The sequence below is a fragment of the Mya arenaria genome, chromosome 15 (genome assembly GCF_026914265.1).
Source record: "Mya arenaria isolate MELC-2E11 chromosome 15, ASM2691426v1".
NCBI classification, from domain to species: Eukaryota; Metazoa; Mollusca; class Bivalvia; order Myida; family Myidae; genus Mya; species Mya arenaria.
Window position 1 is genome coordinate 52,518,883 of NC_069136.1, and position 26,528 is coordinate 52,545,410.

The 26,528-nt window shown below is 34.7% G+C and overlaps 1 protein-coding gene across 1 annotated transcript; it reads right to left on the minus strand.

Moving 5' to 3' along the window:
• Positions 1 to 23,419: 23,419 nt before the first annotated feature.
• Positions 23,420 to 25,674, minus strand: LOC128220561 (uncharacterized). Its single transcript, XM_052929002.1, has one exon. It carries the CDS (start codon positions 25,592 to 25,594, stop codon positions 24,155 to 24,157), a length of 1,440 nt encoding a protein of 479 aa, XP_052784962.1. The 5' UTR covers positions 25,595 to 25,674; the 3' UTR covers positions 23,420 to 24,154.
• Positions 25,675 to 26,528: the final 854 nt, after the last annotated feature.

Genomic DNA, 26,528 nt, shown 5'->3' on the forward strand with positions numbered 1-26,528 from the left:
GCTTGTACCGCAAATATGTCTGGTTTTTAAGACAATTCTGCATGTTTTGCATTGCAATGCACACGCTAATATTTCCTAGTTCGGCATTTTTTTCAGTACTTATTATTTTAAGAAATAAAACGTATGTGACATTGTGGAATTGAATGCTTTCGACATACACAACACAAATAAAGTTTGGATGACTGGCCTTGTAAACGTGCGTATTGGTTTGTAACACACATAATAACACCAACAGTTAAACAACAATTTCTATATACTGTTTACGTATGCTTTACGTAAATAGCCGAGCAAGAGGCCCGGATGAAATATGCAGATAACAAGATATTTTGTCCAAAATCTAAATTATTTCCTGAAGTGTCAAGTGTTTTAATTGCATGCTTCCGCAGTGATAGGTGTATCAATTTTCAAGTATTTTCAATTTAATGGTATTGTCGCAATTGTCCAGACAAAAAAAACACGATGTGGTAAATCAAAGCATTTTATTGGTGCTCAGAAATGGCAATAACGACGTATGTTTACTAAGTTATAGATAGCAAAAACGTGATGTAATAAAAAAAAGGACCTACATCTGTTCATATAAAGCAACATCAAACAACGACATAATTGTAAATTTAAACTTGGCATAACGATCTACACAGACAATAAGAATTATGCATGAAAGTACAGAAGAGCTCACGGAAAGGTATGCAGATGCATTGTTGCCTTTGACAATTATTTTGGGACTATTCACAGTGGTAGGAGTTCTGGGAAACATTCTGGTACTGATAGTCTTCTCCCTGGGACGAGCATACAGACGGAATAATTATCGCGTTTTCGTCATCAGCTTTGCTGTCGTGGACTTGTTCACCAGTGCTCTTCTCTTCCCAACTGAAATTATAAAACACAGAAATGATTATAATTTCCACAGTTTTGGGCTTTGCAAGATTAAGATGTACATAAATAACTACGGGGCTGTAGCAGCCGCGCTTTCGCTACTGGTTATTTCTGTAGACAGGTTCAGGAAAGTGTGCTTTCCGTTGAAGACACAGATGTCGCAATCGTTAGCTCTTAAACTGTGTGTTGGGCTGACGTTCTTTTTTTCCGGCATCGTGAACGTTCCTATTATAGTGATGAGCACCATCAACACAGGCAATAAGACTAACATACATGGCACAAACACCACTATTTTTGTGTGTGGATTTGACCACAGATACGCCAACCATCCGATGAGTCTCATCTACAGACTGATGTCTTCCATCATTTTATTCGGTGTCTCAATCTCAACAATTTTGATGTACATTTTAATCGGGAGGCAAATCTACAAGCATAGAGGAGCATTGCCGCTGAGTTTCAAAGGAGATTCAACCCGAAATAACTCGGATTTCACGTCCGACACGCTGCACACCGCATCTACAAAGTCCTCAGACGATAGACATATCGTTTTACAAGCTCTGAACTTAAACGACAGCGATGATATGAAAACGACCAAGGATTCGACGTCCCCAATACTGAAGAGACCACCTCTGGTTAAACAAGGAAGTGCGAGCTTTGACCGCGAAAATGGGGACACTCGAAAGAAAAAGCTTATGAGCCAACACAGTCAGGTGAGCAGCTCTTCGTTGGTTTCGAAATTCTCCTCAAGCCCATCAAGGAAACGAAGAACACTCAGCAGACAGAATTCTGGATTCGGGCTAAGAAGGTTCCCCTACAAGACTCTGATATGGTTTATATTGACAGTCGTGTTCATTCTCACAAATATCGTGTCCCTTGTCCTAGCTGCTACAGACTCCGGTCTCGCCGAGAAGGACCCGAAGTCGTACGCAATTTATGCGTCTTTCCATCGACTATACTTTATCAACAACATAATCAATCCTGTCGTTTACTTCATCCTCGATCAACATTTCAGAAGCGTTTGCAGAAATATTAAACCTCGTCTTAAGGCTAGGTTTTCCGACTGTTGCAAGTCAATCTAAATTATGGAACGAAAGACCAAGCATGTTTTATGGAAACATGCAACTAATTATATTTAACTTGCTTAGTGTGGATATTGATGTGGATATGCGAAATCGAGTATAGTCGAAGATATTATTAAATGTATAACTTTCAACTGTTTCAATTGTTTCCATATGGAGGATAATCAATTTTGCTGGTCTGTTTTTCAAAGACTAATCGTCGATGTACTTTCATAGCCCTGGCGTCATTATCGGCGTCGTTGTCGGTGTGCAAAGACTTAGACATCGCACAAAATTAAAAAAAAAATGTGAAAATTTCATTGATACTTGGAACACATTTCGTCAAAGGCAGTATGCACATTGACCAATAAAGTCGCAATCACCTGCTACTGGTAGTCTTGCCATTGTACTGGGTAGCAAGAGTAACCATTTTAAGTAAACATTAACTTGCAACAACTGTCCTTATGTGTGAATCGATTCTAAAGATTTTGATATCTGTAGAAAACATATTGAATTCATCCTTTGGAAATGAAAGCATATTTTTAATCTAAGATAAACTAACAGAACTGAAATGGTGATTCCTGCTGTCCTGATATATGTACTTATATTTACTCTTAGATCATTCATGGAGACAGATTTTCATTATTGATTTAAACATATTCAAAATATGAATTTTAACACATTTTGTGTATTATATTATCAAAATAAAAATTACTTTGAATTAATTTCACAACCAAAACTATTTGCCAGTGATTGATATTTGTTTCAATTCATAGACACTAATACAATAACATGCTGTGTGCCTATATGTACATGTACCAAAAATATATACTTTTATTCCACCATGTATTAAGATATATGGTTATTTGCCTTTAACGACTCGATGGCAACAGCATTGTGTTGCCAACAAAGCGTGGCTGCCTTTTAACTTGGCCATTTTTCAGCTTAGCGTGCGCTTAGTGCAAAATGGTTGTAACTCAAAATACAAATAGACGGTGTTAAAGCAGTCTTGGGCAAATCCCTTGAAAGTGTAATTGCTTTTTAAAGTATTGACGGGATGTTATATGACATATGATGTTGATAGGGAACTGTCGTTAAATAAGTAATAAACATGTTTGTTTTGTTTGAAGCTGATCGATCGACAGCATAGCTAGTCTGTGTTAAAATGCTTATCTGGAAGATACTTTTTTTTCTTTGTCGAAATTTGTAAATAGTGTGTTTCTCAATAAAGGCTTAGTTTTATATGATTTGACTTAGGCTTTTGGTTTATGTTTTGATTCAGTGTTTGTCCATGTTGTTACTATTGTATTATGACTGGTTGTCGCGGTGTATACTGACTTAGTCTACGAGCGTCTTATCTAAGCCGTTGATTTTACGTGACAATGTGTAAGCTTGACTGTGATTTATGTCCTTTATAAAGGACTTTATGTCCGTACTGTAATGTTATCGTTTTTATACATTTTCTTTCTCAAATTAGTTCTTTGATTGTACTACTTGTTTCATCGAATTATTATCAATAAATTATACTCGTCGAATCTTTTCAATTGTGTTTTATTTTGCATTCGATCCTAGTCGTATCGGATATTTAAATTTTATACTTTGTATTATCCGAACTTGAAAATTTGTCAACCTGCTACCTTACCTCATTTAAACGTCTTTCGGATTTTTTAAAATAAATCAAATATCTCATGAAACCCCAAAACAAAAAAAGTTTGCACATCTGAATTAAGAACCTTAAAATGTCTCCATTTTTATCTATCTTTACTTTGTTTTTTTAAACTCCTTTTCAAGTTAAACATACTCTTAGTTAATATAAAGAAGGAAAACATTTCCAAAATGTTCAGGGCAAGGATATTGCGATTATGAACTTTTTCGGGTAAAGAACCACAATATTTGCCACAGCAGGCGGCATTCCATTTTTGCCCTTGTCTTTTGTTGCAGATGGTTTTACAAAATACTATTTGCTTCTTTTCTTATTGATACAGTCGACGCTTTAAAAGCGCCGAAGGCGTTGAAAGGCTGTAGGCACGACAAGCGTTATTTTACAGTTTTACAATCCAATCTTTCAAGTGGCCCTTAACCGTAACCTATAAGATACTGTCATTACCTAAGAAAATGTAATATAAATTGATGATCTTTTAATAATATAAGCTAGTTTTAAAATAGTTACTTATAAACCGAAATGTACTGGGATATATGAACATTGCTTTGATCTCGCAAGTTTATTTCTATTGTGAAGTTAATTAAATGAAACCCGATATTGGCTGGGGACGCTTTGACTATTTTTACTGGGTATAGTAGTCAGTGTCTTTAGGTATGCTATTTTTCATTTTCTGCGTAAAAATATGTATTTATTTCGGTTCGGAATCAAAAAAGAAATTACGATTATTACTATATATGGTGATGGTCGAGGTCTTTCCGATTATTGCCATATATAGTAATGGTCAGTGGGTTGACATTATAAGCGGCTAGTATCAAGTCCGCCTGTACACGTGTATTCGTGGTTATGTACCGTGCTTTAATACAGAAGAAAACCGGTTCGTTGTAATATGCCAAGCAGAAAAGAAGGCGGCGTTAATCGTGGAAAGAGTAAGTCTCTGGGGGACCTTGCAATTAAGATTTCTCTTTGTTCAAAACTGATTTTAAACAAGGTTTGTGTTTTATTAAAACTTAAAAAAAACATTTAAACTCAAAAGTGAATCAAACAAAATTCAAATCGAATTTGATTCGGAAATTTAGAAAGGCATAAAACGTGTTGTGGGAGCTCAATGAATTGTTTTAGATCTGGTTTAAAAGTAAGGCATAAAAATTAACCCATTCAAGTGACAGATTATTCCTCCGGGGTCTAGGCGACAGTTAATGAATACGAAAAACCGAAACTTGGGTCAGATAGCGAAGACGAAAAGAGGCATAGACAAACCGAAACAATAGCTATTCAAAAGATTAAAAATTATAAGCGTTCATCCAAGCGCTTCCCCCGGAAATGAGCGACAGCCACGACTTCTAGAGAGATCGGTGTATCCTGACTATCAGTCTTTTCATGCACAACGTTTCATCAACGGTTACGAGATTTGCTTCACATGCGGCCTTCGTGGGCACTTCCGGAGGAAGTGATGTGCCAATGAGGGTGTTCCCCGCAGAGTCATCTTCTACTGCGCCTACAAGTCCGAAAACAGAACATCAACAACAGGAACCAAGACAAAAATAAAATGATGAGTATTCTTTAAAATGTTTGTTTGATAAAGGTTTCTTTGGCATGAGGAACATTGTTATACACCAAATTGTTCAAGTGACACTAAAAGTGTAAAGGATTAATTAAAATCCAATATAGATTTTTGGAAAGCAAATAGGTGCAAATGAATATATTGTTTATGTTAATAGTAATGGCTACAAATGACCATTTCTGGAGTTCCGGAATCTTTGTTTTTCGAGAAATAATAAGTCTCCTTAAGAAAATTTTGATTTGGTTTATACGACCGTAAAAGAGTTGTATTGTGAGACCCTTTTTTCTCTATACGGTAAATTAATTAATTTATCGTTTTTATAAACAAGCAAGGCAAAAACGACTGATTTTTAACCTTTTAAAAATAAACACGTATAAAATAAACATGTATTTGTGATAAGAAATTTGTACTTTTGAAGATTGCAGAACGGGTTTGAGTTATATTTTAGAAAGATGCATCCTCTTGGTCAAGGTTACCATCACATTTATATTTTCCCAGCACAATCAGACGTCTTTGTTTGTTTTTCTATAAAGGGAAAACACTATTGTTTTACGATTTTGGCTTTCGGATGTAGTGCAGCCCCCTCCATATTTAGTAAAGTTCTCCGAGAAATGGTTAAATATTTGAGAATAATCGGTAGAGCGAGATGTTTAGCAAAATATGTTGATACAATTATTTCTATGAAACCAATTTTAGGAAAGATAAGTATTTGGGAACAGCATGATGTAGATCACTTCGCAACGTATAAGAATAGAAAAACTAAGAGATACTATTCCCTGTCTATGGAGTATGAGTCGGAAGCAGTAGATTGTTTTACTCCGAATAGGTGTAATAGTAATACGTTGCTTGTAACGCAAATATGTCTGGTTTCTAAGACAATTCTGCATGTTTTGCATTGCAATGCACACGCTCATAATTCCTAGTTCGGCATTTTGGCCAATGTTGTTCAGTACTTATTATTTTAGGAAATAAAACGTATGTGACATTGTGGAATTCAGAAAAGGACAGAACATTATATTATCTGTGCACGTGTATTCGTCATACAAGGTTGTATATCGGGCTTTCATACAGAAGCAAACTGGTTTGTCGTCCCTCCTATCCTTTATAGTTTGGTTCATGCGTATATGCATATTGTAGAACCAAACTTTTATTTATGAACATATTCATAACGTTTGAATATTTTTAGATAAACGTGTTTGTGTCGTTCCGCTCAAAAGTTTAAGTGAATGACATTGTTGTAAATATTGAAAGAGGCGGTTTTCATGGACATTTAAAACAGTTGCTTGTGCTGTGTATATTGAATAAGTGAATGAACGCAATACGCCCCATTTATTGGTCATGCTTGTTCAAAGTCATGAAACCATTGAGTGTTTAGTTGTTTAGAAGAATATAATTGCCTTGTAAAGACCACTTCTATACAGTTGGTGTTTATATTTTTATGAGGTTCATAAACAGATATTTTGGGGCAGAAAATATTGAAAGACAACATAACAATCATTATCAATTCCCCTCGTTCCTCGCCGGGATTTATTTAAGATTCTTCGGCTTGCTATCAAATTCACATTAGCGTTGCAGTATTATGAACGTATTTAAATAAAGTGTTTTTTAATTCGCTCTATTTTAAACCGTATAACACAACACGCCCCCTTTTGTTACCCCGCCGCATTAACTCTGTGCACATTTTACATCACAAAGTCGATCCCACGATGACTAGAGCCATCAGCCATTTTTTTGTTAGCTTTTATTTTCTCTTAATATTGAAACTCATACCCTTCAACTGTACCAAAACACGTCATTTTACTGAAAGATAATATTTTGGATGATAATCTTGCCTTTTTACCTTTATACCTATATGACGTTAATTTTTTCTGTATTTTTATATTTTTTTACATAAGTGTTACAACTATAACACATCTGGCTTACATTTTAACTGCTACCAAAACACGTCAGTTTACATGTGAATATATCTGTTAAGGCATTTTAGAGAGAAGTATTTGTGTGCATTGTCTCACTGACACCGTTCGTGAGTAATCACTTCCGAATGTAGTTATCTGCCCTTAAAAAGGCTTCATGCAATATGCCCTTAAGGAAAAGAACGCTTAAGAGCCGAGTGATTTATCAATATGTGTGTACAAGTACATTTCCTTTGCTAATTAAATGAAAGTTTAAAATACCGATTGAAAAATATACATGAATGGATGAAATGATGTTAACTTGTTATCATGTGTGCCTGTCTGTAATTAAATTACTCTTTATTTTTGTATAATATTTATATGAAAAACTTCAGAAACAAGAACAGTAGTCGAAAGTTTAACAAAACCCCGTTTAGTAGCACAGGGTCAACGCGAAAGACATTGAACACAAATATAAACACTCACAAACCAGAAACATGGATCAACAGCACAGAACTCCACAAGCAACACACTACATATACAATACAAACAAACTATGGGTGCTTATCAAGGGTTGCTACCGCATTGGAACGATCAGTAAAATGTAAATTTACTGGGGGTCTAAACTACTTTGTATGCACAACCAAACCATGGCAACAATCTCGAATAAAGTAAAAACGTGAATGGTAAATCTTATCAAAATATGCATTAATATGAGGAAACTTAATAATAAAACAAACAATAAAAAAACTAATAGGTACACCCTACTTCTATGATTAAGGATCCCAACTCTATCCGCAGGCGAAGGAATCTAACATAAGTATAACAACGATACATCAATCGACCTCAATTTTTGTTAAATGTTATGTGTTGTGTATTTTTTTGTTTTGTAATTATCTGTTTAATAATATTATACACTTAATATTATGGGATCGTCTGATGTATATGATTGTTTCAAATGTTTAATGTTGTAATCACACTCCGATGAAAATAAAGGGTATACAACTCGCGTGTTTAGCCTGTTGTATGTTATTTGTCAGCCAGTTCTGTTTTTGTTTTGTTATTTCTTTTTCTTCCATAGTGTTTGTTTCTAAGTGTTTTTTTCCAATACATTTGTCTTGTTTAAGTTATCCCTGTTATTTTAGTATTTGATAGTATTTGTATCTAAGTGTTGTTCAATTTCATTATGTTTTGTTCGAGAAATTATTGTTATTTTAGTAATTGATATTATTTGTTTTTAGGTACTGTTTAATTTAATATTGTCTTGTTTGAGAAATCCCTGCTATTTTAGTATTTTATAGTGTTTGTATCTAGGTGTTGTTCCATTTTATTTTCTCTTGTTCAAGAAATCTCTGTAATTTTAGTAATTGATAGCGTTTGTATCTAGGTGCTTTTCCATTTAATTTTGTCTTGTTTAAGAAATCTCTGTTATTTTTGTATTTGATGGTTTATGTAACTATCTTGGTGCGAAATAATTTAATGTTGTCTTGTTCGAGTTATCCTTGTTATTTTAGTTTTTCAGTTTTATTCAATTTGTTCTCAGTAGTCAGTGTCACTATAACAGTTATATTGTTTATTTATGTTTGTATTTTTTAAATGCTAGATTGTTATTCTTATACTATGCATTGTTATATTTTATTTACTGTACTGTAATTACACATTATATCTATTTAGGACGAACGTTATTCATTGCTTATGTTAAAACATTGTTTTATGGACTTGACTTTGCGAGCTCAAATTCTGTCTTCATCGTTGCAGTCCCTGAAGTTATAGTCTTGATTTTATTTATCCTAATAAACTGATCGCTTCTAATCACTTCAGATAGTGTCCAAATATTTCTGCATTCTAAAAAACGGGATATTTCTTGTTTTTAACTCTGCCGGATTCATTTTCGCAGACGACGTCACATTGTTCGAACCATTCTGATAATTTATGAACAACCACGTAACAACAACTGCCATGTATTCGATTCAACTTATTCATTTTTTGAAAGATTTGCAGATGCTCTTTCTGTCAAAGTATAAAAGTATGAACAATGGATATCTTGGCGAGAACATATCTGCGCTGACATAAACACTACACTTTAGGTTTTGATGACTTGCGCTTCAAACCAGTGAAATATAAAATAAATCACATAATAACACCAATATTTAAACAGCATTTTTAATTGTTTTGTATCCGAAAAAATATACTGCATTTGAATAGTGTAAAAAGCCGAGCAAGACGCCCTGATTTATTTTAGGGTTAACAGAATGTATTTGTTAAAAATGTCAATCATTTCTTTAAGTGTCAAGTGTTCGCGTTGAGAATAGAAACATTGTTTTATACTTAACCTAAATTTAAGTATACAATATTGACGCAAACGTGCAGACGAAATAACGTTATGCTTAATCGGAGCATATTTATTGGTGGTTAGACATTGGAATAATGTCCTATAAAACAAAACCGTGTTGAAAGTGGATCTACAGATACTTATATAAAGCAGCATGTAGCGACGACATAATTTGAAATCTAAACTATATATTATTATAGCGATCTACACAGACAATTAGGAGTATGCATGAAAGTACAGAAGAGCTCACGGCAAGGTATGCCGATGCTTTGATGCCTTTAACAATTGTTTTGGGACTATTCGCAGTGGTAGGAGTTCTGGGAAACATTCTGGTATTGATAGTCTTCTCCCTGGGACGAGCATATAGACGGAATAATTATCGCGTTTTCGTCATCAGCTTTGCTGTCGTGGACTTGTTCACTAGTGCTCTTCTCTTTCCCACTGATATTATAAAACACAGAAATGATTATAATTTCCACAGTGTTGGACTTTGCAAGATTAAGATGTACATAAATAACTACGGGGCTGTAGCAGCCGCGCTTTCGCTACTGGTTATTTCTGTGGACAGGTTCAGGAAAGTGTGCTTTCCGTTGAAAACACAGATGTCGCAATCGTTAGCTCTTAAACTGTGTGTTGGCCTAACGTTTTTATTTTCCGGCATCGTGAACGTTCCTATTATAGTAATGAGCACCATTATCAGAGGCAATAAGACTAACATACATGGCACAAACACCACTATTTTTGTTTGTGGGTTTGACCACAGTTACGACAACCATCCGATGAGTCTCATCTACAGGCTGTTGTCTTCCATCATTTTATTCGGTGTCTCAATCTCAACAATTGTGATGTACATCTTTATCGGGAGGCAAATCTACAAGCATAGAGGAGCATTGCCGCTGAGTGTCAAAGGAGATTCAACCCGAAATAACTCGGATTTCACGTCCGACACCCTGCACACCGCATCTACAAAGTCCTCCGACGATAGACCTGTAACTGCGCATGTCGCTTTACAAGCTCTGAACTTAAACGACAGCGATGATATGAAAACGACCAAGGATTTGACGTCCCCAATACTTAAGAGACCACCTCTGGTTAAACAAGAGAGCTTTGACCGCAAACATGGAGACATTCGAAAGAAAAAGCTTGTGAGCCAACACAGCCAGGTGAGCAGCTCTTCGTTGCTTTTGAAATTCTCTTCAAGCCCATCAAGGAAACGAAGGACACTCAGCAGACAGAATTCTGGATTCGGGCTAAGAAGGTTTCCCTACAAGACTTTGATATGGTTCATCTTGACAATCGTGTTCATTCTCACAAATATCGTGTCCCTTGTCCTAGCTGCTACAAGTTCAGGTCGCGCTGAGAAGGACCCGAAGTCATACGCAATTTATGCGTCTTTCCATCGACTCTACTTCATCAACAACATAATCAATCCTGTCGTTTACTTCATCCTCGATCAACATTTCAGAAGTGTTTGCAAAAATATTAAACCTCGTCTTAGGGCTAGGTTTTACGACTGTTGCAAGTGAATGTAAATTATGCAAGAATAGACCAAAGGTGTGTATAGCAACATGCATCTGATTGTCTATACTGTGCTAAATGTGGATATTGAAAGGGGTATACGATATATAGTAATAATTATTACTTGAACCGTCTGATTTGTATTCATATGACGACTTATCATTATCAATCACCTGCTACTGATAATCTAGCCATTTTTCTGAATAGCAAAACGTAACCGTTGTAGTAAACATTAGCAGCAGAGATTTAAATTTTCTTTATTTGTGGACCGACACAAAATATTAATATCTGTAGAAAAGGTATTGAATTCACATTTTGAAAACAAAAGGACATTTTCAAGTTAAGATAAACCAACAGAACTGTAATGGTGTTTCCTGCACTGAAATATGTACTTATCTTATCATTCAAGGGAACCAAGTTTTCCATTTTGTTCAATAATGAATGTTAACACCTTTGTTGCGTAATATTTAATTATAAAAAGAAAAATGACTTATATATTTCAAAATCTAAATTACTAGGTTTTCTGTTAATCAACCACCATGTTTTTGCACTGACGAATTATTATTAGATATATGTTCCTATTTGTAGATTCCAAAACAATAACATGCAGTGTGTCTATATGCACATATGCAAATACATAGATCTTTTTTATTCATTCATAAATGAAGAACTTGGGTAATGCGTATTTTACGACTCAAACATAAACGGGTGCCATTTTTCAGGCAAAGGCGGGCTTAGTGCAAATGGTTGTAACTCAATATCAAATATAGAAAATGTTGCAACAGTTTTGCGTGAATCCTTCGAAAGTATCATTGCTTGTTGAAGTACTGACGGGATGTTATATCACATATGATGCTGATACAGACTTGTCGTGGGGCAAGTGGCGATGTAACAATGTCCCCGTCCTATGATGTGTTTATTTCGCAATCGGTTCGATTCGAGTATTTTCGGACATGGCTGAATTGTGTTCGCGTGGTAAATTAATGGCTGCTTACAGTGTTAACTGCTAAAACAAGAATTTTGTTAATAAACATTAAGACAAACCCTCTTAATACAATTACAATCTTAAATCTATTATTGTTTATAGTATCATTTATCTTGATTTCTATGGCGACATTCTAAAATTGCTACGTGAATTTAAAAGGCTTCCTTAAATTAGACATACTGATCGACTTAATCACTCTTTAAATACTTATTTCAACCGAGATTATTAAGGTATTATTGTACATAATACATGCTATCTGATATTTAAAACAAGAGTTTGTTGGAGGTAGAATTCATCCTGAAATCAACTTCATTTGACGATATTAATTGACTTACATTTCTGACACTTATACCTTTTTTGTTTGAGTTCCCTAAGTGGTGCTCTTATTCTCTTCCTCTGAAGCAAAGATGAATGTTTGTCATGTGCCTCAATTACTTTTCCGATTTTAACATATTGTTCTCAAAAGCGTTTTCGATTGCGGTGAGCGTTGGAGCCCGCAAATGGGTGTTTTGAAGATTGAGATTTATCTTTAAAACCGTAATCGGCTGACGATGCTGGCTAATATATAAAAGACTGTGCGGAAAGGTTCCGATACATTGCGTTTTAATGAGGATTTTCGACAGCATTATATATTTTCGATTGTTTTATTCTATTTTCATTGTGTTTTCGTCCTTGTTTGTACATTGATACTTTCATTATAAGACTACATATGACATAGTGTTATACCTTGTTAAGGCCAGATTTGTCTGACGGTAGTCGTTGAATGACATTTTTGTACCTTTTTAATAACAGCTATCACTGTTGCGATTGCAGGTGATGTTTGTATCCGGTCGTTTTAGAGATTATGGCCCTTAAAAGTATGAAAAATGTTATTTTTTTAGCCAACTATAGGATTTAAGGGAGACATCTTGTTTTTTTGGTTGTCCAGTTGGTTTTATGTTGTACTCTCCCTTGCCTTTGTTAAAAAGAGATAAAACTTAAAGTTCAAAGGGGTTGGTTGATTTTTAGCTCTATTGGTCAAAGGCCATTTTAGCTCTATTTGCCAAAGGCCAGAAGTGTTTTTCGATCGTGCATCCATCTAAAGACATTTGCTTGTGAATGTGTTTTCAAATCATGCCCCTGGGGTCATTACTGGCTACGCACCGGGGTTCACAAGTTTGGTATACTTGTATAGGGAAATGTTCGAGAATCTTTTTGTCTGAAACTGCCTTGATGTTTTAAATAAGACATCATTTAGTGGTCCTCTACCAAGATTGTTCAAATGTCTCTGGGATCAAAACTGGCCCAGCCTCGGGTCACAAGTTTCCTAGAGACTTGTAAAAAACAACCTTCAAAATATTCTTGTTTAAAACCACAAGGTTCATACCTTTGATATTTGTTGTGGAGAATAATATGATAGCCCTTTACCAAGACAGTTCAAATTACACCCCTGGGGCCAAAGCTGGGCCCACCCCTTCTGACCTATTTTCTTATTTTTAAGCAACAGCTATCAAAATTAGACCATCTGTACAGTTTTGAAAACAAATATTAATGTTGTGCTCGGATGACCTTGACTGTGACTTTTTTACCAACTTTCTTATTTTTGACGCAATAGCAATGGAATTTGGACCATCTGTACTGTTTTGTAAACACATTTATATGTTATACTTTGATAAAATTAACTGTAACGTTTTGACATACTTTGTTATTTTTGAATCTACAGCTATACAATTTGGACCATATGTACAGTTTTGCAAATAAGTATCAATGTTGTGCTTTAATGACATTGATTGTGACCTTTAGACCGACTTTCCTATTTTTGAGCTTCAGCGATTCGTTGTTGCATGATTGGTTTGAACTGACATTATCACGTGATGTTATCATGGTATTCTTCAAAGGTCAAAGTATCCATCGACTGTTGTATATGTCCTTGTGGCCGAGTGGTTTAGGCGTCTGTTTTCAATTTTTTTCATTGACTAAACCGGCGTGAGTTCGCACCCTACTAAAACCAAAATATTTATATATACTTTAATTGTATATTTTCTGCAATTTCGGTATCATTTAGTAAAATAATGATACAATAAGTGTTTTCAGATGCATTACTGTGAAAACTATTTTTGGGGGGCCAAAAACATGAGCGAATCCCTTTAAAACATATCGTTTTCTTTGAATGTGTGCTGTAACTAGTATATACATGATTTGGACATAAACTACTGTCACTGGCACATATTAAAATACGCGTAGTTCATGCAACTAATCTGCTTACAACAATTTTTGTCCTCAGATGTTGAACGTGCAACGTTTTCAGCTAACCAAAACACAAAACGTTCCAAGTGAAATATATGTGTGTTGCCTATTACCCATACATACATGTTCTGGATTGAAAATGAGAGCAAGAGCCATGCACGTAGAGCATAGGCCCTCACGGGCCACATGTTAATCTTCATTGTTTTCAAGTTGATGCTTGCTGAGATGAGGTTTATATTTTTACTTTTGTAATTATTGATAAATACTCGGACAAGAGTGATGTTATGGTCATAGTTTAAGCCCCCCCCCCTTTCCTCAGTAGATTCGTGTTCGAATGAACTCGTGTTTCACTGACCGTTCCAAGGCATCTCATTTATCGGTAAATCTATTTTGACAAGTGTCTGGTCTGTCTGTGGTCTTTGTATTTATGTATGTGGTGTTTATACGTTTGTGTATCTTGTTTATTGTCGCTTGTTTCCTTGCCGTGTGCCTCTAAACAGGTGGGGGGTTTTAATTTTCGACTACTGGGCTTGTCCATGTAGTTTTCCTTGTATTATTGTTCAACGTTGCTCTACGACATAGCAAGACTGTGTGATAAGACATTGCGAATTCGAGAGATACCTTTTTCATTTATTAGTCATAACTTGTTAAAATGTGCTGCTCAATCATTTAATATACTAAGTTTGTCGTGCTTATATACAGGATCGTTTAAATTAGGTTTCTGATTCAAACCATTGATTGTACGTGACAATGTGCATGCTTCGAGTTAGTATTTTCTTACTTTAATGTTATCGTTTCCTTTCAGTTTTGAATGTATTACTTGTTTAATTATTGAATTATTACCAATAAATTATAGTCGCCTTATCATCTCGTTTGTGATGTTTGGTATTCGATCCTACTTGTATCGAATATTTAAATTTCGGATTTTGCTTTATAAGACTTTAATATGTGTCAGCCTGCTAACTAACCGGTCGCTCATTCTAACGTCTTTTAGAAATATTTTCAAACTTTAAATATCTCAGGCACCAAAAAAATAATAATACTATGCTCCCGTGCACTAAAAACCATAAAATGTCCCATTTTTCTTGAGCCCGTATGCTGTCCGTCCCTTTTTCCGAACCTTGCCCGGACCGTTTCTCTAACATCAAACTTATTTGTTGGTATTCAACTACATGCTGCAACTTGACCATGTACTATAGGAATTAAATAGACATTTGACATGATGCTTCCCAAATGATGAGGTGGCATGTCGAGCAAGTGATACGGTCACGCTTAGAGATCAAAGGTTCAAATGATCCGTATCCGGTCTGTGTCCTGATCATGCTTTATAGATTTTTTTAAAAACTCACCATGCAGCTGCACCATTATTAGGTGACGTTTCGCGCACAAGACCCAGGGCTGTACATCAAAGGTCAATTGTCACGCTTAGGGTCCAAAGGTTGAAATGATAATTGTCCGGGCTGTGTCCTGATTATGCATTTTAGGATTTAAAAAACAACAACTTGCCATTAAGCTTCACCAAGGTGGCGTGTCAAGCACAAGACCCAGGGTTGTACCTCTAAAGTCAAGGTCACGCTAAAAAGTCGAGGGTTGAAATTATCCTTGTCCAGGCTGTATCAAGACAATGCATTACAGGATTTTCAAAAACACTTGCCATTGAGGTTCAAAAAAATGAGGCGGTTTATCGCAGGTTACACGTATGTGCGTCAATGTGTCCGTCCATTTGTCCGAACTGATCACTGTTCGGGTCGTATCTTTACCATAAAAAATATTTATCGGCTTGGTATTCAACTACATGCTATTCTGTGTTGCAATTGCGTCTATGGTAAAGGCTCTTTCAACGGGCTTAACATGTGGCCATTTGGCGTCGAGTTAACAAGCTTTGCTTTTATATATCTTTTGTCAATTTTCAAGGTTAACAAAGCAATGTCCATAAGTGTTCAGAGGAAGTTGCATTCTATTGAAATAATAAATGTTTTCGGCACAGAATCACACTATTTTCCACAGAAGGATGCCTGGTTTTACTATCCAGTACTAAGTTATTGAAGCAGAAAGTGTTACAACATAATTTTGCCTTATTGCCATACTATTGCCGTAGTCACTTGTGATATACAAAAGCCTGTCCATTTTCTAATTATTGACACCAATCATCAGCTACCAAAACATTTTGCATACAACTGAGAAAAGTATTGATGTTTATTATCTAACTTATAGCTTCTCCCGAGAAATCACTTCCGAATAGAATTTATCTTCCTTTATAGAATGCTTCATCAAACTAGACCCTTAAGGAAACAAACTATTGAGAGCCTATTGATTTTCCATTGTGTATCCAATGTGTGTTCGAGTTTTTTTTCTTTTGCTTCTGGAATGAAAGTTAAAAAAATACCCATTAGAAGGTATAGGAGAATGGATGAAATGATGTTGACCTGTAGCCTTTAATGCCTATATGTAGTTAAATTATTCTTCATATATAATCGAACACAAGTATATAACACCCATTTCTTCTTCTTTTGCATTTAAATCGATAAATCAATATACTTATATTGAGTGTTACACGTTATTTGTAGTGACTTTTAATATATCATGTTTAGACATGTACGTACTTAATATTATGGAATTGCCTTCTAAATATAATGGAATCAAATGTTAAACGTTTAAACATTCTCCGATGGAAATCAAGAGGATATAACTCGGTCGAGTTCAAATACTGTCCACATCGGCACAGTGCCGAAGTTATAGTCTTGCTTATACTTCTCCTAGAAAAACGCTGCTAAATTGTTAAAAATAACATTTGAATACCATGTGGTAAGAAAGGCTCCAGTTACAAGAGCTCAGTGTCTTAATATTAATGTATTCTTAAAAAAGGGGTATTGTGTTTTTAGCTCTGCATAATTAATTTTTGTAGACGTCACATTGTTCAAAGCAGTCTGGTAATTTATAAACAAACACCAAACTAAAACTGCCAAATATAAGAACTAATTTAAAATGTTTTGCCGAAATAGTTTAAACCAAAATATGAACATTTCATCTCTTTGCGAGAACATATTATCGCGGTAATAATGCTTTCGACTTACACACCACAATTAAGGTGTATCGATAATTGCCACTACAGTCGTGCAAGATAGGAAATAACACACAAGACTTAGATTATTGTGCTGTTAAACAGAATCATGGTTTAAGATTAGGATTCTGGGCGTGACCTCGTCGTTACCACTGTTTTATGACCGTTTGTCATGGTGTATATTGACTAAGGCATATGCCCTGTGTCTGATTAAAAGTGGCAGTCTTATTTAAAATCAATACATACACATGTCCAACAAACATCAAATTTGAGTGATGAACCTTTAACTACTTGTTAAATTATGCATTTATTGAAACTCTTTATTACTAATAACAATATTATAAACGTATTAAATGATTTGTGAGTGCTAAAAGATTTACAGTGATCAACTATCAGTTCATAAGATAGAAATACAGTGTTTAATGCAACTTTCTTTCAAATTAAACACAAAATGCTTCAGAAGAATCACTGTTTTCGATAATCATTTATCTTTTCGGGTAAATACAAACAATTATATTAATTGTGGTACATCTTATTTGGGAGTGCATATTTAAGGCATTTATTGTACCTGTTACACGTGCATACTTGACTTCGGTTTAGTATTTCCTTTCTTAGATATTTTACTGACCGTTCCAAGGCGGTACCTAACGATCCTTGATAAACATACCTAGTTTTTGTTTTACATAGTATCTATACACTGTGCTGTTTGTGGAGTTTTGTGCTGTTCTTCCATGTTTCTTGTTTGTGATTTTTTGTTTTTATGTTCTATGTCTTTGGCGTTTACCTAGTGCCATTAAACCGGGTTTATGTTTAAACTTTTTTTGAGCTTATTTCTGTAGTTTTTCGGAAAATATGTTTTATGATATTGTTTTTTATACAATTCAATTTTCAAATTTTGAATTTATTACTTATTACTCAATAAATTATACTCGTTTGTATCCAATCGAGTTTTATGCAATATTTAAACTTTCATCATGACATATAAGTTAGCATGCAAGCTGACCTGTCGCTCATTATTGCGTATATTAAACAATACAGTCGAACCCCGTTGGCTCGAACTCCTATGGACCGGCGAAAATACTTCGAGCGTCGGAAAATTCGAACCAAGCGGGTTTGTTAACCTTCAGTATAAAGAAATCGGTCCTCTAAATCAAGATCGACCCAACGAGGAATTCGAGTCAAGCGAGTTCGAGCCAACGGGTTTCGACTGTATAATATCTCTGGAACCGCCCATCCCACTACCTAAAAAGAAAAAGCAATCCACACCTGTATAAAGAACTTAGTGAATTATTCAAGTGTTACGTATGCATCTCCTTATCATTATAAACTTCAAACATACGATATATGGTAATAAACTGTAATTATTTGATTTTGTTCTGTTGATGTTTTGTTCTTGTTTTTGTAGGGCTTCGTTCGTATGTTTATAGCCGTTTGTCACTATGAACGTAAACGTTTATATATTTTTTATTATAAATTGTATGTATTGATGGTGATGTAGAATGTAAAAGTCTCTATTAAACTGTATGTTTGTATGTCTGTCTGTGTTTGTTTATTAACACAGTGGTTTCAAGATGGGTTTCCGATTTAGGGCCTTAATGGTAATCTTTAAAAACCTTAAATGGTATTTTATATACCATGACAACGACATTAACACTAGAGAAGCCTGACCATTCACAAAACATGCAATTTGGTATACAAACTACAGTTTCAGACAATTTGGAACCCAATCAATCAATTGGTTCATTAAGATACATTCTAGTAGTGCTTCTCATCAATCGAAGCTCCTCGGCCATTTTTATCGAAAACCACCTCGGATATATGCCGGTACATCAGTAGAAGTAGTTCGTATTTTTTTGAATTCTATCATTAATAAAATGTAGTATTTTAGCTTGTATTTATTGGTCAAAGTTTAAATTGATTGCCAGTGAAGTGTATCATTGCAAACATAGTTAAGATTCCCAGGAGTTAAGTCATTAAGTTCAATTGCTGAATTTAAGTACTACGCGATCTACTTGCAGCGGACTTAAAACATACAGATTTCTGAGTATGTAAACCGTCCATAAACATCAACCGGTTTGTTGATTTCGAGAAAAATGACCGAAGAGTTCGCTTGTGTTCTTGTACATGTATATTAATTTTATTTGAGTAAAATCTGAAAAACAATCTGACTGCAACTGTTTCATGGCCGACGGACGAGTATTTAAGGGGAGCTAATTATGTAAACATAAAATCCTGCAATCATTTACTGTATATGATTGTTCCGAAATGCTAAACGTTTAAATCACCCTCTGGTAGAATTATAGGGTATATAACTCGGGCGAGTTCAGTCCCTCAAACTATATAATTGTTTTTTGTTCTCTTTAAAAACTTATCGCGGCTGGAATTTTAAAGAAATCATGTTGATACAACAAGGAAAAAAACTTCAGTTAATATTGCAATATAGTGTATATATGCATTCTTAAATTATTCGGCGTTTCTCCTGCTTTATATTCAGAGACTGATTGATTCAATGTGTGAGGTTGAGCGCTGTTTTGTTTGCTTTGATTCTTAGGCCTTTGAATTAAAGGTATCTAGACTTGTCCCTGTATATTATTTTGTCGAAATACTTATTTAAACAAATGTTTTGCTTGGTTTTCGAAAAATAAATTCTAAAAGAAAACCACATGTTGACACACCAATCAAGTGAATCTCTTTTATCTTACTTAAGGATAAACTGACAAAGTTTATTTTGTTTGGCATATATGAAAAGATATAAAACGCATAAGATAGATTAAGAGATCAAACAATAATATTATTTGCCATAATCACATATTGTGCCTACGGTTGCCTTTCGTTTGTTTGTTAAATTGATACTGGTTTGCCTGTCAATAAATATAAAAAGTATAGTTATTATTCACTTGTTATTGTTGTTTAAGTAGATTCCACGTAAAACATGCACTATCTTCATTGTTGGTTATTGGCATTCCTTTATCTATATCGACAAGTTTAAATTTTTCACTAAGAATTGTGAGTTGTGGAACAGAAGATGATCGATCCTTTCCTTGCTACGTTTATAGGGAAGACAAGTGTGAACATGGCCAAAGTTCCTGGCGATAATCCAACGAGAATGCGAATTACAGCGATATAAGTACGACTATTTATCTATTACGAAAACAAACGACACCGATCTATTTTACGTGAGTACAATCTCTAGCATTGTACGATAAACAACAACTAGTAGAAGTTCACTGCCATGAACTATCCCAGCGATGCCACTATAGAGCCGTGCTAGGCTGTAAATCGGGAATCAATTTTTGTGTGTATACCACGTGATAAATTATGTCATAACTGCTACGTCGGAAGACTTAAAACAAAGATAACGTTTCTTTTTCCTCGCCATTTTGAATAAAATAAATGGCAGCCTATACCGCTTAAAGAGCCCAGCCTTCGTTTTATTATATGAGTTAAATTAGGTGATTATTTTCCTAAAATACTTCGACAAACCTGTTTCCAAAATAATGTTTTGACAGTGCTCCATCAGGCGGCGGTTTTGTAAAAAGGTTACACATGAGCAAACACATGATTGGTCATTATTCATGTTTATCTTAAATTATCTGATTGTTAAAAGAATGACGTAGAAAACGCATTTTTGTTCATTTCTTCAAAAAGTGCATTGCTAAAGGAGAAGGGGTATTTCTTAATGTGCTTTCAGGTAGATTGTAACAGAGCAAATATGCAATACTCTTTCGTTCTATACTCGCTGCGAGTATAACAATATCAACTTACCGGGGGGGGGGCACAAAATTGGCCCATCAAATGAAAGCTCTGAATATTGTTACGCCTATAAGACCATTACAGATACAAATTGAGCTAGGAATATTTGCCTTTAACCCGTGAAACCATATCGTTGGAAGGGTTACAAAATTCGAAGCTCTCATTTAATGACAGTACAAACATTTAATACAAAAAAGACAACAAGTCTTTAACATATGGACACTATACATAAGGGGCGTATCAGCGCACGTATCGTACGAATGCTTTTTCGAATTAATATATTTGAGTAGTTATACTATTCATTTCGAAAATATAATATTCAATGGTCATTTTAGGCAACGTGTACAAGATAAAAGATACAATAATTTTGATTTAATCGGATATATGAGAACAAGAACACATAAGTTCAATGAGCTATTTGCCGGCATGAATAACAAACACACAAAATATAACAATACACAACAATGAATTGGTGACCTGTTAATCAAAACATTTAGTTTTAACTAGGTTGTATATTGGAAACAAATGTAAAGAAAGGCCGTTTCTAATTATATTCATGCAGACAATTGCAGAAAGTAAGTTGGATTAGAGCACTATTTAGAATGATTACATCAACTAGTTTTCCCGGTTGTACGGCCTGTCTACATGCGCACGATTCCGCTAGTTGGCATTCCACTGTATAAACTATAATGTTTAATTCTTTCAGATAATTATAGTGTGCATTTTAAACAGCAAAGTCGTACGCACCATTATGTACATGGGAATTACAGAGTGGTTAAGTAATGTGTAGTTTGTAAAAAATGTTATCATTTATGTTTCTAATTTAGCTTTTTGGAGAAAAAAACTTGAAAAGTATGGCTAAGAGGAGGTACTTAATTTATCAAGTAATTTTAAGTACTTCTAGATTTTGCTGACATTTTCAGAAAAAGTAACAGACATGGTTGCTCTTACGATTGGGTCATTTCCTACCTACAGGTAACCATCAAAAACTCTGCCCGGCCACTATCCTGACACCATCAGCACATCCCTCAATGAGAAAATGTTAATTGAATATGCCAAATCGTAACACCTTATAAAAAAACTTACCGAAAACAAAAGTACTTGTATGTGTTCGATATATAAAACAAATGAATTTTAGCCATTGCTATTTAATTTGAAATACACGCTGAAATAGTTTCTGGTATTTGAATACCACATTTTTTGCAGTGGGTATAAGCCATTCCACTAAATTCTAATAGACAAAGGATAAAATATATTCAGTGAGACAACTTACAATTATCAGTTTCTTCCTATTACAAATAAAAATTGTTACAGTATATTATTTACACATTGAGCATTTACAAGAGGGACCAGTTCAGGTGCTGATCAGCCTTTTCTTGTATGCACCTTATTTCGTTTGAGAGACTATTACAAACCGGACTGGCCTGAAAGCAGAAAGAGTTCTTTCCAAATCTAGTTGTTCTTACTAATGACACCACACACTTTTCATATCTGATTTTAAAATTAATTGTCTTAAAAGATACAATGTTTTGAACTTACTCTGGTGAGATATCGTAAAGGCATTTGTAAGTTTCAAAAACGATGCATCTTTAATACTCAGCTCAGATGCAATGTTGGCAATTGAACTCTAACAAGAAGAGTTTTATAAGTTGAGATATAATCACTGAAAACATTTTTAAATCTCTGTTTTGAATCTTTTTTCCGAGGTGGTCTTGTTACAAAAATGTCAAACAGCAGGACAGTAATTGAAAATGGATCTGATAAAATATTTAAAGGTAGTAAGCTTAGTATTTAAAGGAAATCTTAGTCTTTTAATGATATTCATTTGCTTAGCTGCTTTTATGCATATTTTTAAAATATGAGCATCGATATTCAATAATGAATCCATCTCATCGCCTAAAAGTGTAACTTGCTCTTCAGAAACATATCACTCAACAGTCATGGAGCTAACTGAAATTGCTTGAAATAGTTAGTCTGATAAACCAGTTTTATCAAACTGTTACTTTTTTTTCAAGAAAGGTCTTTACATCAGGACTAGGCTGCCTTATTGATAAATTAGAAGATGTTGTTGAGAAAAGATGAACTTACTGGTAATTTGACCAAATTTTACCCGTTGGTCTGTTTGTAAGATATCGGTGCATTAGTTAGCATGCTGGGGCTGAAAAGCCATATGCATTAAGCTTGGCTTAAATGGTGACATGGAGTAGGCAGTCGCATGCTTTTAAGAGGTTCATAAGGTATAAGTTTTTGCAAGTAAAAGTTTCAATTTAAATTGTAACACTGACTGAATAATAAAACGGAAATTCTCGACCGTACGACATTATGCCCTCCAAAAGACCTCAAAAGTATAATCTAGCACAAACTGTCAAATGTCATTTTTTAGACAAGCTTTAAAAAATTAATACTTCAAAATCATTTTACAAATAGGTGCACAAGGCCGGTAGTAAAGTTTCTATAACAATATATCAAATTAGAATTTAAATTTATATCTTATATATCTTATATAATCGTCAAAACATATCAAACATACATACTATACAAATGTTATGTAGAGCACGCATCTACGCATATTATCAAAGTAAAAGTTAACATTATATCAGTAAACATACATATAAACATGTATTACATATAGAGAATTAGTTTCAACATCAAATACATGAAACATATACAAAGTGAAAACAACACGCATCAGTACACAATGTAAGCTGTAATAGGAACACCTTTTTTCAAAGATCTTCAACTAAAAAAGGAGTGCTCACCACTGATTGCTTTAGAATTAATATGTCATTACATAATGAAATGTTTTCATTGCCGATATTAAAGTCATTTTCATGCGCTTGCTTGGTCATTACTATGCTTTAATGTTAACGTAAGCAACATATGTTAATATCTATCTGTTATCTGCAACACCGATTATGTATAAGAAAAGTCATTTTGAAAGCATTTTATAAAAGAACATACATTAGGTGAGCTCTTTTCGAAAGTCTTTATATTTTGCTTATGTTTCAATAGAGGTTGTCATAAGAAAAGTAGGAATCCTTCTTGCCATTATAAAAAAATACATTAAATTATATTTTTTTTTAATTTCGACTACTTTAACAGGCCTTTATTCCATAAAGCACTTTATTACTTTATCTATGATGAAAGAGGAAACAAACATAGGTTTAACAACACAGTCCGAGAATACCACAGCCTTTAGTTTAAAAAATATTCCTGATTTGAATATAAATTATTATTCTTTTGGTACAAGGAAACCTGGCATTGCAACAAAATCAGTTTGTTGTGAGCCAGGTCCGAATCTCCTAATACGTCCATTGCTTCCGGCTGGTCCGATCTTTCTGATGACATCATGAAAAAATTCATCCTCCGGGCCATGATTTCCGAAGTTTACCACATGTCCAACACGTAAAACAGCCCTTATCTGCGGGTGTTTCACCTCATACGACGACAGATGGTCATAGTTAATGACTATAACAGTTTTACTGTAATCCGACCTGTACTGATGCCATGCAAACTTCCATTCATTTTCGGTCCAACTTCTTTCTGGATGTTCATCACTATCACCAACTCCTTCTTCTAAATAGCTTTCAGACAGGATCACCAGAAAAGTGCGACATGTTGCAAATGTCTTGGCCACAGCACTATCTCGAACGTCTCCAAAGTCGCTGTCGAAATATGGACGATAGATGCTGTAACGTTTTAGATTTGGGATCAGGTTTAGTGTTACCCATTTTCTCAATTCATCATCATCTTCGTTTAATGATAAGGCTACGTCGTACACATAGTTGTCATGGTTTTTATTCGTTTGATTAATTCGAAGCCAAATTACAATTATCTCGTATCGGAAAAAGTAGACAAAGAGCCCGACAATTAGTAATAATCCAAGGAAACTTGAATTTATTCCAGCAAGCATACCTAAAATGGTTTCTTTGGCATCACAAACTACCATGTCTTCCTTAAATTTTGGGGCAGGTATCAGTCCAGTACCGGGAACAAGACACATAAAGCCAGTCAGATCTTCATGCTTGCTTTTGCATTCCTTTGATCTAAGCCATTGTTCAATCCAGACATTATCACAGCCGCAATCAAGTTGAAGATAGGAAAGTGTGGTGTTGCAGAGACTTCTAAATTGCATGTTTCTTGGTATCGCTCGAAGAAACTTGTTGTGTGAAAGAATAATTGTTGCGTTATCAAGCTGTGTGATGATGATTTCGGGTACATGCGATAACCTATTCCCAGTCAGATCAAGGAATGAAAGTCTCTTTAGATAGGAGGCGTTGATGTCTTTGATAAAGTTGTGAGATAAATCCAGGTGAACAAATTTAGAGAAGTTGGATGTTGGAATGATGGGCATCTTACTTAGTTGAGCGTTTGAGCAATTGATATTAAGTGTGTTTCTCTCCGGTTGGTCAATACAAGAACAGCCTTTCTGACAACCATTTTCAGTAGATTTCTCGCAAATAAATTCTATGGGATCTAGTTTAAATAAAAGCTGTCCTTTAAGCTTCGATGGACCTGCGCATTTGATTTCATAGAAATCCTTCCACATCGTCTTAAGCCACTTGGCTACAAGATTGTGATATGGTTGCACATTGCAGTCACATACCAGAGGTACATCCCTCAAGTCGAAACCAAATTGATAAGCTTTGCTGAACTCATACAAATTGTCCATATTGAAGAGAGTTTGGACATCGGGAAAAGTTTTGATCAAGTTATTTCGTATGTTTAAAAAGCCAGGTCCATATATTTTGTTCTTTTCCAGAGTCATTCCATTTTTGTTCGTCAAATTCAGTGAGTTCGTTGTATCTAAAGTCAGCTGTTAGGACATTTGTTTCCAAAGTAAATACAGTGTTCGGCTCTATTGAGATTAGACCATTGTATGCAAAGTCAATAAACCTAAGTTGCGTCAAGTTAACAAGTGAATCGTTTATTAATACCTTAATATGATTATGTTTAAGAATCAAAGTGTCAATATTTGTCAAACATTTGATATCTGTCAGATTCGTGATTTTGTTATTTCCGAAGTCAAGCTTAACAATTCTATCATACAACTTTTCAACGTTTGCCACAATGTCGACGCTGCCAATGGTTTCGATCAATCCTTCGTCATCCCAGTTGCAAATGTTACTTGGAAGTGCGCTCATTTCACCATTATTTGACCGAATCATGAAAACACTAGCTTCATTATCAATAACAGGGTTCTCTATTAAAGTAACACTTTTTCCTGAAACACTTGTATATTCAATTGGAAGATTGATTTCTTGGCCTTCCGATTTTGTACATGAATCGTGATATAAAAACTCTCATACTGCTCAATATTCTCATTTTTCTCGCAGTAAGGGTCACAGAGGAGGTTTTTCTTTCACTGCAGCCACCTGTCTTCCCAAGGTAAGCCATTAGTTACACACGTATCAGCGAGAATTCGGTTTGTCATAGATATGAATAGGAAAATGATGGGGAGCATCTTTGGACCTGTAAACAATTGCTAACATAAACTCAGGTTTAAATGAAGAGCAGAAAAACGGTACTATAGACGGATGATATATAATGATTTAATTAAATTGTTACAAGCTTTTAAAAACTTTATGTTTTTCATTAGACAAACA

Coding starts and splice junctions, on each gene's coding strand:
- LOC128220561 (XM_052929002.1), bottom strand. CDS start 25,594: ATGGACAATTTGTATGAGTTCAGCAAAGCTTATCAATTTGGTTTCGAC.